The 17719-nt window shown below is 31.5% G+C and overlaps 2 protein-coding genes across 4 annotated transcripts; one reads left to right on the top strand and one right to left on the bottom strand.

Annotated features, from left to right (window-relative positions):
* The first annotated feature begins 3774 nt into the window (after positions 1-3774).
* LOC100784005 (binding partner of ACD11 1) lies at positions 3775-8710 on the top strand. 3 transcript variants are annotated; one of them, XM_003552472.5, is made up of 5 exons: positions 3775-3922; positions 4663-4833; positions 5583-5658; positions 6740-6856; positions 8031-8710. In XM_003552472.5, the coding sequence occupies exons 2-5, from the start codon at positions 4718-4720 to the stop codon at positions 8487-8489; spliced, it is 768 nt and encodes a 255-aa protein (XP_003552520.1). In that variant the 5' UTR covers positions 3775-3922; positions 4663-4717; the 3' UTR covers positions 8490-8710. The 3 variants fall into 3 exon arrangements, with proteins under 3 accessions (XP_003552520.1, XP_006602912.1, XP_006602911.1); XM_006602849.4 differs by lacking the exon at positions 3775-3922 and adding an exon at positions 3941-3965; XM_006602848.4 differs by lacking the exon at positions 3775-3922 and adding an exon at positions 3972-4253.
* A 2938-nt stretch (positions 8711-11648) lies between these two features.
* Positions 11649-14025, bottom strand: LOC100783996 (uncharacterized protein At3g28850). The gene has a single exon (XM_006602850.4). The coding sequence runs from the start codon at positions 13320-13322 to the stop codon at positions 11928-11930; it is 1395 nt and encodes a 464-aa protein (XP_006602913.1). The 5' UTR covers positions 13323-14025; the 3' UTR covers positions 11649-11927.
* Between the last annotated feature and the right edge of the window lie 3694 nt (positions 14026-17719).

Below are 17719 nucleotides of genomic sequence, written 5' to 3'. Positions count from 1 at the left end.
CATCTTATTATTTATTTTATATTTTTGTATTTTATTTTTGTTGCTAATCACCTACTTTCGAATCGTAACTTTATAGATCCCAAATTGTGTGTTAAGGTCTACAATTGTCCAAGAAACCTTTTTTTTTAAGAAAAAAAAAAAGAAACTCGTATAGTGCAATCATTTGGAGCCCAAATCATACAATGGTCCAAAATATTTTTGTACTGGAGTACATTTTTAGCACATAGCCCAAATCAAATTTCAACATTTTTAGCTTGCACGTTGAATATATTTATATAGTGACATTAATTATTTTATAATATAATTGATCTGTTAGTTTAATTGATTAGAGTATTGTGTTAATAATACGAAAATCTCAGGTTTAATTCTTGTTTGGACCATTATTTTTAAATTAATTCATAAATTATATTTTTTAAAAAAAATTAAAAAAAATCCTATGAACCACTTACGGATTGACAATCCATATTGGGTTTACAAAGGGCAAAACCAGAATTTCGTATGTTATGCTGGTGTACCAGCAAAAATTCTAGGTGCCCTTAGCAATTCCCCCAGCTTTAGTGAAAATGTTGCTCACCGGTGGCCCAATTTGGAACCCAGGCCTAAGACCTCTCTTCTTTTATTTTTCATTTCATTTTTTTTTATTTCTTCACCAAAATCGTTGCATAATTTGTAATTGTATTGTAAAACATTAATCATGTTTAGATGCTGATATAGGTGTTCTACAGGAGTCCATAGGGTTTTACTAGTCAATCTCACACATTCCAATTTTTTGTATTACACGAGCCCATTTATCATAATTTTCACCCTTCAATTGCACCTAAGTGATGACATTTCCTTGGGTTGACACATAAATACAGATAATAAGAAGAAATCTGTTTCTTCGACTATCACCCACTTTCATTCTTAGTTTCTTTTGCCATATCCAAGATCAAGAGGTTCTCAAAGTTTGGTTCTAATACCATAAAGGAGATGAAGCAAAAGTAGTTTCTGTTGGTTCTAGAGCATCAATATATGTACATGGAAACAAGCTTCAACAAAATCTAAATTCCTGACGATGCAACTATACAAAACCTAAGAAAAAGGAAACTCTCTTTTTTTTTAAAAAAAAAAAAATCATATTATTGATATGAAGTATTTATTAGTTGTGTGAATGATTAATCTTTGTGTGGAATTCTGATTGATCATCTTTAGTGAAATTCTCATTTTTCTTCTTTCAATCATATTTTTTCTATTTACAACCACAATATTCAAATTCGAGACCTTACTTAAAAAAAATTGAATCCAATATTAATTAGACCATTACTTGTTGGAAAAAGAAAAGTATCTAAATATATACAATAAACATTTACTCTTTAAAAGATAAGAAATAAAATGTCAACACACTTTAAAGTAGAGAAAAATATATTTTAGTCCCTTATTTTATAAAATTGTTGGTTTTAGTTCTTGTATTTTACAATTGAACATTTTGGTCCCTTGACTTTAAAAATAATTTTTTTTAGTTTCTCAAGACTAATGCCATGTAAAAAAAGTTCAAAGACAAAAATATTCGATGGTGAAGTATAAAGACTGAAACCAAAATTTATAGAAAGGATAACAACTAAAAATATATTTTTTCCTTTGATTTAATACCTTATGTATCTTAAATAAATTTAGTTACATTTAACAATTTAATAATAGGTTCTATTAATTTAATCATCTTGTTCCTTTTTGAAACTTGTAAGACATTCCTAACCATATGCCATTGTTATCTTATGCTTAGGATTGTAATTACACCGAGAGACGGTGTGTAGACGGAGTACGTGGCTGTCATAGCTACACTTGAAATGAAGCTTGAAGTTGGTATTAAGATGCTAATGGGTACATTGCATTTGTTTAAATGAAAAATATATATGAATTCTTCAAACGCTAGTTGACATTTAAAAGAGAGAGAGAGAGAAAAAATAAAAATAAAAATATGATAAATGATATGATGTGATACAAAAGAAAGATGGAGAGAAAAAAATATTAATAAAGTGTTAAAAATAATGAAATGTTTACATATTATTACTTTCTTTTAAAAAATGAGAAAAAATACTCAAAAATAGAAAGGGAGAAAAAAAGGGTAAAGATGCCAAGAAAAACACATTAACAATTAACAATGTGTAAGCCACGTAGCACCTTTTTTGTCAAGTGCTCAAGTGGAAGTGGAAGCTAATAGCTAGAAAAGAATGTTAAAATCAAATGAAACATTGATTTAATTTGAATATTTTAATAGTATTAATTTTTCGCATTATCATTTAATCATTGATTTATATGTAATTGAAAATCATTGAATTTTATGATTATCAATATAAAAATGTTGATAATATATCAATTAATTAAACTCATTAGGAAACAAAATTGGGAAAGAATAATAAAAACTAAATTAAAGCATGAAATAAGAATAAGAAATTAAAGATACTCTATTCATCCCATTTTGTTTGACATTTAAGATTTTGGGATTGAAACTAAGAAATGAAATTAATTTTTTAGATTTCATTAAAATTATATTGCAATTTCCTAATATATTCCTTCTCTTTTATGTTAATTAATTTTTCTCTCATTTATAGTTATTTTACTTCACAAGAAATTATTAAAGTCAGTAAAAATTATATCTAATACTTTACTAATATTCTAAAATGATAATAAAATAACATTAAAAAATTGGAAAAAATGTCAAATAAAACGGGATGAAAAGAGTATAATTTTATGGACATTATCGACCAAGTAAGAAGTAAGGATCGTATCTTAATTTGTTTTTCTTCAAAAGCATAAATTTTGCATTAGGCAACATCATCTCCAAAAAGTTAACTGCAAAATTGAAGAAAGGATTGTATCTTTTTTGGTTGAAAAAGCATAAACTTTGCATTAAACTCATGAACAAAACCATTTCCAAAAAGTTAACTTTGAAAATCAAAGGCAGCATAAAGCTATCGTTTTAATAGCCGACTTTGCTTATGCAATAATCTATTAATCTTTGCCACAAACTAGACTCCTCCACCAATTCAATTTGACAATAATAAATCATGAAGAATCAATGCTGCAATCCTTTATTGCTCACGCTTTTTGGAGAACAATATAAATATCACGCGCCAGACCAGATGATTAAGAAAAGAAAAATACTACTACTCACTAATAACACATTTATTAAAATTCAATGAGTAAAGTTTTCATTAGAGACATTCTTAGAGATCGATTAACAAATAATTTAAAATCTTCAATTACAAAACATTTAATATATTATTAAATTTGTCATTTTTCAAAAGTGGATATAAATTATTTTTTAAGTGGTACAAATGCTCTTTTTATTTTTATTTAAAATATAAGTGATTTGAAAAAACTCATAAAATTTTACACTTTATAATAAAATAAATATTGACAAATTTAAACAAGTACATTTTGAGTCAAATATTAAATCATTTTCTAAAATTACAATTACAACTCATGTTAACCATCGATAGTTTTTATTAGCTACCAGTTATTTTATTTTATAATTTATTACATGAGTCAAATTAGTTTTTAATTTCAGAGATTACATTAGCTTATTATTATTATTATCAAATTTAAGAATTAAATTAGTAGTTATAGTTATCAAATTTGAAAGTTGAATTGATTAATTTAATGATAATTTAATAGTAAAGAATTAAATTTATTGTTTAATAATATCTAGAATTAAATTGATGGAATGGAATTGATACACGTACTTTATACATGTATAAGAAACCAACCAGAATGCTACACAAGACAAATGTTCAGCGCGTGAGATTCCATAGATTTACCATTTTCCATCGCTCCAATCACAAAATGAAACAATTCCACTTTGGATTCATTATCTGCTGACTCATATTCTCTCTCTCTCTCTCTAAACTTTCCTCTGCTTCAGTTTGCCGACAAGAACTGTCAGGTAAAGCACTTCGCCAGTTTTGATCTTCAAACACTTTTTTCTGGTTCTCACTATAGTTTTCTTCAACCTCTTTTGTTTTGCCACATTGATGTTGTTTTTGAATTGTTTTGTTTGATTTTTTTGTTCTGTCTCTCTCTTGTGGGTCATAACAATTGGTTTTTCTAATGATTTTTATTGATGCTATCAATTTGGCTAAAGGGTGATCCTTCATATCCAAATTCCAAACCCAGTTTGAGATTTTAGAATTTGATTGAGTTGGATTCGTTTTCATTGGTTGTTGGAGTGTGAAGAAATTCTGTCTTCAGTTAATGGACACTCTTCATTCTCAAATGTGATCAATACGATGTTTCCTTGCATGTCAAGAGTTTATAATTGATATGTTTCCTGAAATATTAAATAAAACAATATAAATGATATAGGCATGTGATCTGTGACATAGTTCTGTTTGTTAAAATTGAGGCTGATATCTGTTGGGGACCACTAAATATTTGGAATTTACAATCTCTTGTGGATGAAGTGAATGCAACTAAATGATAGATAATGTTTTCTATAATTTCACTGTTCTGGTTATCTTCTTTGTTTGTTTTTAACAATGCATGGCCTTATTACTGGAGAAATGAAAGGGAAAGGAAAGGCTATTCCCACCATCAGTTTGTGAAGTTGCATGAATGATCCTTATAGGGTCACTCTTTTTCTCTAATAAGTTGTCAAGTTTTTTTCACTTGCTTTGATTTCTGCAGGTTTGCTGACTCTGGTTCTATTTTTTCCAATTTGGGATTGAGTCACTTGACAAGTATGTATAGTGGTGGTTACACTGCTCTAGTTACAAACTTATCCCCAAGAGCAACAGAGGATGATGTGAGAAATTTTTTTACATACTGTGGTTTAATTGAGCATATTGAAATATTAAGGTAATGTTGCTAAACCTTACTGGGAAAATTAAATTCCTGTATATCAAAATTGAACCTTTTGATAGGATATGTGTGTGTGTGTGTGAGAGAGAGAGAGAGAGAGAGAGAGAGAGGACAGTTAATCAGCCTTATTTAATAAAAGAAGAACATAATTAGTTATTTGTTATGAGCCTCTCATTCAGATTAGTATGGTGGACTACAAACATAATGACAGGGCAAAAAAGTCAGAATCTACATTTTCTATGCATTAGGTAATTGAAGGAAAATGTTTATTCTGTGTCCAAAACTTCATATTTGATAGATTCCAGATTTCTAGTTTATTTCAACTTCATTTTATATAATGCCTTGCAGTTAAAACCGTTCTGTTCCTTATCCAGAAACAAATTAGATTGAACTTTTTGCAATGTATTTATCCTGTTTTTCAAATGAAGTTTTTGGTTTCGACTATGAAATGGATAAATTTTTCAATAGGCTTCATATTGCTTATTGTTGGAAGCTGTAAGTTTCCCTTCTTATATGTCGTTGTGAGGTATTCTTTATAACCAATCAATAACAAATAGCATGCTTATATAGAACAATTTAAAGATGTTAATAATGTGTTGCTTTATTTTGCTGTATTGTTATATTGAAGGATTGTATACTTCCAAGTTGCTAGGCCTAAATGATAGAATTGCTAGTCGATTTTGTAGTTATAATCTATCAAGCTTTCTTGGAACAATATAAATAATAGCTTTTTTGTCATGATACAGATCTGGTGAAAATGCGTCTACTGCATATGTGACTTATCGGGATGCTTATGCCCTGGAAACTGCATTATTGCTAAATGTAAGTTGCTTATTCTCTTACTTCCTTGCCCTCTTGTTGGATATCATGGATTGACATAACATATAGCCAATTCCATTATTTCTGTCTCATAATCATGCATTAGATTAATATTTGTAATCTTGAACACACCATTTTGGTGCCGCATCAGTGTGCAGGAGATGTGTCTGACTGACACAATGACAATGTGTTCAATGCAAATCAAGAACACACACATACAAAGTTGTTCATTTCACCCCCCCTATCCTCTCCTCCCTGAAACAGAGTTGGTGGATGTCATCTTGGCCGATGGTGACGACAACAATGGTGGATAGCAAAATGAAGTTGATCTTTAGATACTCACTGCTTTTTTTTTAATTGTCTGTCATTGTGTACATGTACATGTGCTACATTATTATTTCTACCGGGGCAAGTTCATTTAGGAAAGTGTTTAATGTCAATAGAAATGATGCTCCATGTTTTCTAGACGAGGCTTATAGAATAGCAAGTATTCCCATATATGATCTTTATTAAGATATTGTAAGACTTGAAGCTTATATAAATGTTCTTACAAATTATGAATCTTTTTCCCTTAAATTTTCTACACAACAATATAATACACACTTATATACACCATTTTCATGCCCTACAAGTTTTAGAATTTGGCGTGTTCCCATGCTCCGTGTCCTTGTCACTGTCTAGGCTTCATAGTGTGTAATAGGCGATGGTGTTTGGCTTTCCTGCTGAATTGCAATATGGATGTGAAATCTTGCTATATAAGTTTTTCTTTTGCCTTCTGATGGGGTAGATGGTTGTATTTTGTTTCTAGATGTATTCAAGTTCATAATCTACATAATGATAAGTACCCTTATTGCATCCTGTCCTTTCTTAACACAGTCCTACAAAGGATGATAAAAAATAATTTTATAAGAAATTTCATTTGCATTGCATTAGTGAAAATTTGTTGCTTAAATTTTTTTATTTGTACCTCTTCAATCAAATTCATCTTGTGATGTTGCAGAAAATGAACTTTTCAGTGATGTGGTATTGTTCTCACTTGAATATTGTTTGCTAACCTGCATATTTTGGTTCAATGTTTTTTCAGGGATCCATGATCTTGGACCAATGTATATTCATTTCACGCTATGAAGCTTATGTAAATGACTATGATAATTGGAGTAGTCATGCATCAAAGCCTGAATACAGTATTACAACCTCACAGGTAAGCCTAATAAAATCCTTAGAACACTCTGTTGCTTTTAGTTGGACCAAAGTGATAAAAGAATTTTTCTATACATATTAAAAAATATTCACAAACAATGTATACATTTTAGGTTATCCTTTTGATCCTTTGGGTCACACATGAAAAGATATTTATTATGACAAAAATATGCAGTTATTCGAAACTTGGGGAATGAATAGTCTTTGTTTTTCTGCAATATGGTTCAATTCCAACCGTGGAAAATTTATGGTTATTTGGTTCAAGGAAATATTTTCTGATTTTATTTTATATTTTCTTGAATAATTACAAAAATGTCACCTTTTAATATATTTTCCAAAGGAAAACAAGAAATAAAGTGAAAACAAGGTGACATTTTTGTAATTTCTGGTGAAAACAAAAAACATTTCCCTAAACCAAATAGGACCTTGTATTTTGGATTTTCTCACAAGTGACTAGTATTTCATGTCACATAGAGGTTTTTAACATGTGATTATGGGGGGGGGGGGGGGGGGGAAAGAGCAATAAAAACAGCAGAAATATATAAATGCAATTAAAATCAATGAGAATCTCAGTACTACTCAAACTTCAAATTTCTGGCTTGCTTTTGATGTACTGAAGAAGGTGGTGCCTCTCACATTATTTGATTAAGATAGATGTCAACCATTGTGTTATTTCCATTTATTTCCTTCTTGTCCGCTGGAGTAACTTAGTTAATGGTATGGCCATCTATTTTAGTTCATGATGGACTGTAAAATATGGTGACACCTTGAGTTTAGTGAGGCAAGCTCAATGCATTTTTGTAGTTGGCTTATGGATTTCTATCTTGATTTATTACTTCTTGCTGTTAGTAGTTTTACATATTACCTTATTTTAACATTTAAGAAAAACAGTAGTAAATTAATTAAAATACCAACTTATCCTTACATCTTCACAACAATCTTTCCCTTTATAATGAGTAACTAGTGGCTTACGTATTGCATGTTTGGAATGAATTTTATGACGTGAATCGTCATCCTCTCTCCGCATCTATCTGAAGCAATAACAAGTAGCTTCTACATCATTGAGGCCTGTGGGCATGATTTTGTAATGGATGTGGTGTGAAAAGGCTATTCTAAACACACTTAGTTACTGTTGGGTTCAATCATTGATTAAGTTATGTTGTTTTCATTGCCAGGATGTTCACATGGATAAGTTTGTTGGTTCCCCTGGAGAAGCACTAACTATGGCTCAGGTGGTTGTCAAAACAATGGTGGCTAAGGGATATGTGTTGGGCAAAGATGCATTTGTCATGGCAAAAGCTTTTGATGAATCTCACAGTGTATCATCTACAGCAGCATCCAAGGTTGCTGAACTCAGCAATAAAATTGGGTTGACTGATACCATTAATTCAGGCATTGAAACTTTTAAGTCTGTGGATGAGAAGTATCATGTCACAGACTTCACTAAATCAGCTGCAACAGTGACAGGGACAACAGCTATAGTTGTGGCATCAGTTACCGGAAAAGCCGCCGTGGCAGCTGGAACTGCTATAGCCAACAGTAGCTACTTTGCCAAAGGTGCTCTTTGGGTTTCAGATATGCTGACACGTGCAGCGAAAACGGCTGCTGATTTGGGCCAGAATGAAAAGAAATGAAACTCCAAACATGAATTACTGTATAATATGTTAAGTTGTTGAACACAAACAAATAGCAGCATTTGTTTGTTGCTATTGTATTATAAGACGTGAACTTGCTTTACATATGTGGCTACTCATTTGGTGCAAATGTTCATATCAGTAATTTTTGAGAATCCATGGTAAGCAGCCACTTATTTGTGTGTACCCTTTTAGAGAATATAGCATATGGTACAATGTAAGTACCAAGTTTCTTCTTGTCCACTTTCATATTAAATGTGCCTAAAATTATATTATGTTCATGTTTGGGATGGATTAATTTTGGGGGAAATACTATTTTTTTCCACAAAATTATATTTAATTTTGTGCGGCCAAGGATTAGTTGAGCACCCCCGAGGCCGCGACCTGATAAAACTGGTTGGAGTTTAAGCTTGTGCAGTAATTATCTGGGTGGACTTTTGTTAGTAGTTCGAACATGTCATTGGCGTTTTGCTCAGTAGTATTAGGGGTGTCATCCCATTCTACCATATTGTAATATAAAGAAGAAAAAAAGAACTCTCTTAAGATGTTAATCAGAAAAGGAAAAGGTTTACTTTTCTAGAATAAGTTGAACTAAATTTGTACTTAATATTATGTCTGAATTTTGGCATGTTAAGCTATGTATGAAAGAAGGCACTTCCAACTAGATCGTGGATCACTTAACCGAATGTTGTTACAAGACACATGCAAAATAGACATTCCTTGTCTTCCTCCATCAAAAAAGTTTCAGGTGTAAGTAGATTTGTTGCATCAACACTCTTTTTCACGCTGTCTACCACACAGGGTTGTTACTTTCAAAACATAAGCAACCAACAATTTTCATAATAACACGGGAACTACTTTCTAAATATTTATATGCTGCAATTGATTCCTTGCCAACTCCATTGCTATTCTTTTATAGGCATCCCAGCCAGCATATGCATATCCCATTGCTAACAATTCTTCATTTTTCATTACGATCCAACCACCATTTTGCCGTAGCCAACTTACTTTGGTCCAATAATAACAAGTTACATGCATTGATATCAATTATTTGTATGTACTTTTTCTCCTTGGCCCTTATCCCGTGTAAACGGGAAAATGTAACCACATTTATCCATTCTTTTTATTTTTTTTGTTAGAAGTACACATTTATTACATGTATAATGAATCCGTGGGGGATTGGTTTTGTGGGCTTGGTTTGTTGAATTGGTAGTGTCAAAGTGTGTCTCCTGTATTCCTACGACAATGTCAGATTGCCAGTTGCAATTCTTTATTTACCATCAAAACCAGGTAGCGGTTGATTTAATTCATTTTCATATATGGACTCTTTTCTATAGTAATGATATTAGTATAAACCTTTTTCCACATATTCTGCAAGTTATTAGATAATACCTTAGTTCTAGTATTACTTTACTCCCACTAAAAGGTTTAACGAGTTTTTTTATAGACCAACATGCCAAATAATAATAAAAAGAACTATATGTTTGGACATAAAGTTACTAAGTAATTATTTTTCACGCCAATCTAATACTATACCCTTTGTGATCATGCATTGATCCCTTTTAAATCAAATATGTTTATATCTGTTGGGGTCACTGACAATGTTAGGTGATTTTTATGATTTCACAAGAAACCATAAGAAAAATGATGTACATCATTTGTGTATTCTACATTTAACACTGCCCTCCACATAAATAAGCTATTGGCATTTACACATATTTAACACTGCCCTCCACCTAAACGTGTTTGTGATCTTGATTGGACGACAAGGGACATGTAGCCTATAGGGATTTTCTTGCATCTAGGTCCATTGATTGCATTAACACAAGAAGATAATTAAGAAAGGACACAAGTAGGTAAAGAAAAAAAAAAGTTTGCTTCTTTGGCACAAATCATTTGTATGATTCAGGCGTTCCTTAGTGGTGAATTCTTTTGTAAATGGCACGACATGAATTTCTAATCGTAATCTCTATGAATTGTAGCAATTATTTCACATGATAAGGTGCCTCAAATATGGCACCGCCATGTAACGATCAGCCAAGTAAATAAAAGTCTTAAAACCCCTTTTTCAATTTTAAACCGCTTCTTTGGAAATATATGCTGTGGTGAAACCTGAAGTCAAAATTGGTGATTCTTCTTGTCTTTAAGAATTTTGGACCATTTGGACCATGCAGTGTCATTTTCTTGCTTAGATGATCAGAATTCAAAGCAATAGACTAAAATTTCTTTATTTTAAAGTCATGCTAAAATTTATACGTGTATAAAAAAACACCATTAAGAATAATCTTTTTCTTCAGTTTTTTATGGCAATTTGACAGATTAGTCTCTTCTAAAAATATTCTTGAAAGCCAAAAACCAAACCTCTAATTTGGGCGTAATGGTTGAGAAGAATAAAAGAAAAAAAATAAACAAATAGTAAAACCTTAAATTAGAATAATATAAAACTATATCTGCTGCTTTTTGAAACTTCTTTAACTTTAATGTGCTTTTGAACTGTTCAGTAGGTTTTAGAAGAATTCGTCTATTGGGTTTGAAATCGTAAAAGCTCTCTTTTAGAAATAAATTATATGCCTATTATTTTGGGGAGGATAGTGGAGATATATTCACATTTATATATAGTGCTATTCCATCCAGAGAAACGTGATTTGACTCAATCACAAGTCTCTCGCCGAAATTGACCTAGACTATGTACACCTGATATGCTATTTTATGTTCCCACTTAGCATGAGTTTATATATAAATAAGAAAATGTGCAACCATGCTTAGAAGTTTTAAAAGAAGCCAGTAAAGCAGAGAACGATTAAATTACTTGAAGTTTTTTAAAAAATTGGTCACGGTTCTTTTATCAGTAACCAATCAATTGCAATCCAACAAAAAGTCAGGGTCTAGAATTGAATAGATGTGCTAACCATTAACGGTCTTAGCTCGTATAGTGGTCAAAATTTGATAACAAAAAGATGACAAGCATGATAATTGCATTGAGCTCATAAACCCCAGACCCTCAAGTGCATTCTGTAATTAGCTCAAGGCAGGTTCAACACTAGGCTTAGAAAGCTTCAAGCCCCCAAATGCAACAACTTTCAAAATTACATCGCATGTTTCAAATTTGTGAAAAAGGAGTACACGTTAAGTGAAAGAATGCAAATCATAGTAACTAACTTTATAATGCTCTTTTGCATTTCTCCTTGATTTTGCAAGAAAGGCAATTGTGTACAAAAGGGAAAATGAAAAAGTATACACTATGTAGCAAACTGCACTGATTATGCAGAGGGCAGTGATTAGAACACGTTATTCACTCTTTCACTAGTAAGTATCCAACACATAAAAAAACTTGACTGTACAACAAAATCTCACCAAATACAAAATGCCCTGAAGAACAAAAACTCAAAAATTTGGTTTTTAGTACCTCTTGTTAAGTGTCACCTGGAAATTTGAGAACTAACAGCAACACATGGGGCAACGAATTAGTCCATTTTCATTGCAATCAGGGCAACGCTGGAATCCACACTCCCCCACTTCACCATCAACATATTCTTCTTCATCTTCTTCATCACCTGTATAGTAAATTTTACAGCTTCCACAACATGTTTCACAAGGAACAAACCTTATATCCCCACAAGCCTCACACACTCCCCCTCCTCCATCACCTCCAACACTGTCCTCAATCTTCTCACAACAAACCAAAAGCTTCTCAAGCTTCCCATCCTCATGCAGCCTCTGAATTTCCTCAGCTCCACCAATGTAATTCCCCCCAAGAAACACTCTTGGCAATCCTAAACTACCATAGCCATCACCCAATAGCTCTTTAAGCTCTTCCTTGAACCCTGAATGCATTGACACATCCCTCTCATCCACTCTTACTCCCAATCCCTTCAGAATCATCCTCACTTGGCAGCAAGCCTCGTAAGTCTTTCGCACGCCGCGTAAGCTAGTGAAATACAACACCACCTTGTCCTTCCCACATGGATCATCAACCTTGACATCATCCACAACAAATTCATTTTCCTCAAATGGGGACCCCTTTTTAGTCCCATGCTTGTCTTCTTCATCGCCCGGCGGCGCCGGTTGAAGGTGGAAGGGGCTATCCGGAGAGAGCTGTTGCAAGGACTTTCTGAATGAGGAAATCACTTCAGGATCAAAATCTGAGATTTCAGGGTTGAGTCTTGACTCCTCCTCGGTCATGAGAAGCCACATGGGTTTTGGAGAAGCAACAACACTCATCTTGGGTGGATCAACATCAACATCAACATCAACACCACCATCACCAACACCAACATCATCACCACCATTGAAATCAAAAGAGAAACTCCGGAAGTGGCTCGGCGACCGGAAAGGCGTGGTGGTGTCTTCAAGGCCTTCCATGAGTTCCCATGTGTTGATTGTCTCAGGCTCACCAGGTGGTGTTCTAATTGGGGTCTTGGGAAAAACTTTTGGCAACTTTTGCTCAATCATGTTAGACCAAGTCTTGGCCTCAATTAGCCCCATTGAGAACTCTTCTTTCTTATCTTTCTCCAATACCTCACTCTTCTTCTCCTTCTCCTTCTCCTCAAGCCTTTGCACAAAGCTCTCACTATCAAACCTGAAACTTTCAGCGTTTCCAACCTTGCCATTGGAAAGCTTGAAATCATGGTCACAATTTGCAAAATTTTGAGTTGGAGCAGGGGAATTGAGTTTGAGAGTGCCCAATGTTGTGGAAGTGAGTGCCACAACATGGTAGCTATCACCTTCTGCTAGAGGTGGGTGATGAACGTGCATTGAATAGCTTCTAGGAGCAGGAGAATAAGGAGCATTGCATCGCCGACATTTCTTTTGCTTTGAACTTGCACAACCCATGATCACTAGAAAAAACAAATCTGAATTGATCAAAAAGAAGAAGAAAGAAACCCTTTGAGGCTTTAATTAGGTGAATTTTGGAGCTGAAATATAATGACACAAAAAATGATAACAAATTCACAAGGTGTGGAATTGTTTTATTGATCGTGTGTGTAAAGACTTATGCCCTCCAAAGATGATGATGCCAATTCTGGAAAAATGTTGAGTCACCAATCTAATGAACATAACTCCTAGCAAACCCCACTTTGTTCATGTGCTTTTGGTGATGGTACATTTAGGACCAAACAGAGAACAAGAAAAACTCAACCATTGAAGTTTTTTTTTCCTACAATTGTTCCAATGCGAAACCTTTAAAAAATGATCATCAAATTGAGGGGAGGGAGGAAAAAAAAATCCCAGAAGGAGAAATCAAAGGGAAAATGAGAACATGAATTGGAAAGTCAAAAGGAGAGATCAATAATCAATCACTCGTTCATCAATTGAACTGTTGCACCACTTTAAGCTCTCCTTTTTCTCGCTCTAGAATTTTAGAGAGAGAAAAAAGACAAAATGAGAACCAACGAGAGTTGCAAGATTTGAAGGACGCCACTTCAGTTTACATACATAGATTTATACGATGCAATACCAAACATTTTTTTTATTGTTATAATTATTTTACTGAGCAAATGAAATAGAAGGGAAAATTGTTAGGTAATTTTGTATTTTTTTAATTTTTGGGATAATTTCTCAGGACAAAATCAAAATGGGTGAGAGCGAGAGCAAGGATCATTGCTTAAATTTCTCTCTCATTCTCTTTCTTAGTATCCACAAAAACAATAATTTCTAACCTCTTTTACACGTTGTTATGTTACGAAACAGAAACTTATTTTTCGTTATTGTTTTCTTGAACGGCAATGCTGTATTTATTTGGATACAGTTACCGCGATGTACTACGTGACTGCCACTCGCACTTTGCAGAGCGTGATGTGATTTTCAGAGCTTTTTCTTCTGTTTTGCGTCGCGCGTGATAGCAACTTGGCGTTTTGGAGCGTTGAAGAGACCTCGCTGCTGAGCAGATAAATTGATAATGAATGTTACACTCTAACCTTCGCCTTAAACCTTAAGTAATATTGTTGTGATTTATTTATTTATATATTATTTTCATACGGACTTTTTCCATTCTTGCTAAATTAAAGATAGTATTTTAGCTAATTTATTTATTTTAATACAAATTTTAACTCAAAATAAGGCATGTTGAAGGTAATTAAACAACAGCATATTTAGTGAGGATGATATTGTTGAGATCATTTAACAAATATTATCCGGGAAGTACTCAGTGTAAATTATTAATTTATTGTGTTGGTTAATATGTTTTGGCATTTTTAATTACAATTTTTTTTGTGTTTTTGTGAAATTTTCCTATATTATTTTGATTTTAAAAAAAGTTATTGCTGTGTCACATGCAGATAAGAATTTAACTGAAAAGGGAAAAATTAGCTGATGGGGTTTCAGATGATAGAGAATGTTAATCTTAAAAAAAAAAAAAACAAAGAGAATAGAAAGTGTTATTATGATCGTAATTAATTCAAAATTTTCTAAATATAGGTAGGCGAAATGTTCGTGCCTTATTATAAAGTTTGCAATAAAACTAACAAAATACTCACATTATCACGAATAGACCTATGATCAAACTGATAATTATGATTTATTGGTAAGTTGCAGATAATGTACTAATAATTATAATATAACATTTGTGTTGCGACTTGCGAAATCATTGAATCAAATACTTGGTGTTTTAGATGATGAGCTAATTCAGCAAAGATCAAACATGTCGTTTTGATTCTAAAATAAATCTTATATTTGAAAAAAATATTTGTCTCAAAATAAGTGTTATTTAGCTTTTTAATGTAATATTAATTATATATTTTTTACTAATGTTCCTAATAAAGGTCTCTCTATCTTATTAAGGTAATATTAATAATAGTGTTAGTTTTATAAATTATTTTTATTTATTTATTTATTATTATTTTTAATATATGTAAAATAACATAGGATGCAACCTATTTTGAGACGAAGGGAGAATAATATAAGCATGCATATGACTTCATTTAATTAGCTACAGTATACTTAAAGTGGAACATTTGTTAGAGGCTTCAATTTAATAAATAATTAAATCATTGCCTACCAAATAAATAATAATTGTATAAAGTATTTTGCACAAATTGTTGACAAAGAAGAATCATGTCCCGCAATGGAACTGCGAAATTTACGCAATTGAACACACTCACGCGACAAATTTAATGTATCTTTAAGAATAATACCTAATCATTTAGATTTTACACACCATATAATTTTATTTTCCCTTGTGCTGTTATGCGATGTTATGGGTATATCCTTTACATAAATTTGATCATCATTTTGATGTGTTAAAAGAACATAAGATTTAAATCTGAGTGATCAACTAATATAATTGATCTAAAAATGTAAATTTACATGTCACAATACTTTTGGTACATGTCGTATTTTTAATTTGATTAGTTTAACATAGTTTCTTTTTGTACCAAAAAAAGATTAGCATAGTTTCTTTGGTAGACCGTTTAAACAACAGTATGGAATAGTGAACGGACAACTTTGAACTAAGATCTCGAATTTACTTTTTGGCTCGAAGGGACATAAGTATGGCTTTTCTTACATGAGATTAGATTAACATAAGTACATAATTTTTTTGGGTGTAACATAAGTACATCATTATCCTAAAAAAAGAACATAAATACATCATTAACTTCTTTGCCTAAATCATCATACTAAATGAGAAATTAGTGTAGCTTTTAGGGCGTGGGGTATATGGATATTGTTCTATTAATTAAGTAGATATTGTAGTTAAACAATTCTAACTTTTATAATGGTTTTAACGATTCTCTTAATTAGTAGTAAGAATCATTTTATTATGTATATATTCTTAAAATATTAATACGTGAGTAAGTATACGTAGTTCATACACTGACATATAATTAAAAAGAGTTAATATTATTATTTAGTCACAAATCAAATTTTGGGATAAATTTGTAAGATTATACTTCAATTGTTTGACAGTATAAAATATTATTTTTTTTGCATAAAATTATAGTCTAAATATATTTATTTTTAATATTTTATTATTAAAGTATTAGTTAAGAAATTATTGAAAAATATTTCAGATACACTGTAGTTTGTATTGCACAGGCAGGTAGGTGGGCGTTGCGCAAATGATGGTCACCGTTGGCCGTTGCTTGCATTTAGACACTTTTACTTTTTTAAATGTTTTTCCTTTTCAATTAATAGCATCCTTCATTGCTCTTATTTTATGAAATGAACACGAGAAAAAGTCATAATAACGGGAAACTGATACACCAACTAACTCATTTAATAAACTCGCTGGAGTGTCTACGCACGATAATAATTTGGAGCATATTTACCTAAAATTTATTATATAACAAAAAAATTTGTATAAAGAATAAAACATAATTATGTTAGAAAATTAAGACGTTTTTAAATTTTATGCTTAAGTTTAGATTTCAATTTGAGCGAGAGTTGTTTTTGGTCATTAAATAGGAATCTTAAGTAAAGTTGTGAGATTATTAACCCTCAGATTGACAATAATATTTGCACAAATTAAGTCCTCTTAATAGAGATTCTTGGGTTCAATTTATTAGAACTTGAAAAAAATAAAATTGAAAGATATAAAATTTTCGAAAGAAAAAAGCTTTTTTCGTGGGTATTATATTGAAAACTGAAAGTATTTTTTTTTTCTATTTAAACTCAATATATGTAGTAAAATAATAAGTTTTGATCAAATGTTTATAGGAAAAATAGGAAAAATACCTATAAAATTTAAATGGTTAGAAATATAAAAAGGCAAAAACATTCAAATGAGAGAAAATCGAACTCTATAAATAAATGTATGAAATAATAAACTAAAAAAAAATCAAAAACATAAATTTATTTGCCGTAAAAGAATTTTAATAGAGAAAATCTTAGTACATAACACAAGCTTTGATAAAATCTTTTCAGCACACTCTTTATCATTAACTGATTTGTTTTTAGAAATTACAATTTTTTTTAGGAACCAAATTTTATTTAATGAATTTCACTCATGATTTTATTAACTAATAATAAATAATAGCTAGAGAAATAGTGTAATGATAGTTGTTGGGAATATAAGGGAGTAAAACATTGAGAGATTTCTATCAATGATCATGAACAAATTACACAAATAAATTTGATACCACATTAATTCAATTCAAAACCTTAAAACATTTGGATTGTGAGTCTCATTTTCTTGGATGATATTCAACTTGTCCACTCTTATTCAATTTGGGATTTTATATTTCTTACCAACCTTTCAAGCAATATTGCCTAATGGCATTGGGGAAGATTCA

The sequence above is a fragment of the Glycine max genome, chromosome 18 (assembly GCF_000004515.6).
Source record: "Glycine max cultivar Williams 82 chromosome 18, Glycine_max_v4.0, whole genome shotgun sequence".
NCBI classification, from domain to species: Eukaryota; Viridiplantae; Streptophyta; class Magnoliopsida; order Fabales; family Fabaceae; genus Glycine; species Glycine max.
The sequence above is the reverse complement of the archived record's forward strand: the minus strand, read 5'-3'. Positions and strand labels throughout refer to the sequence as shown.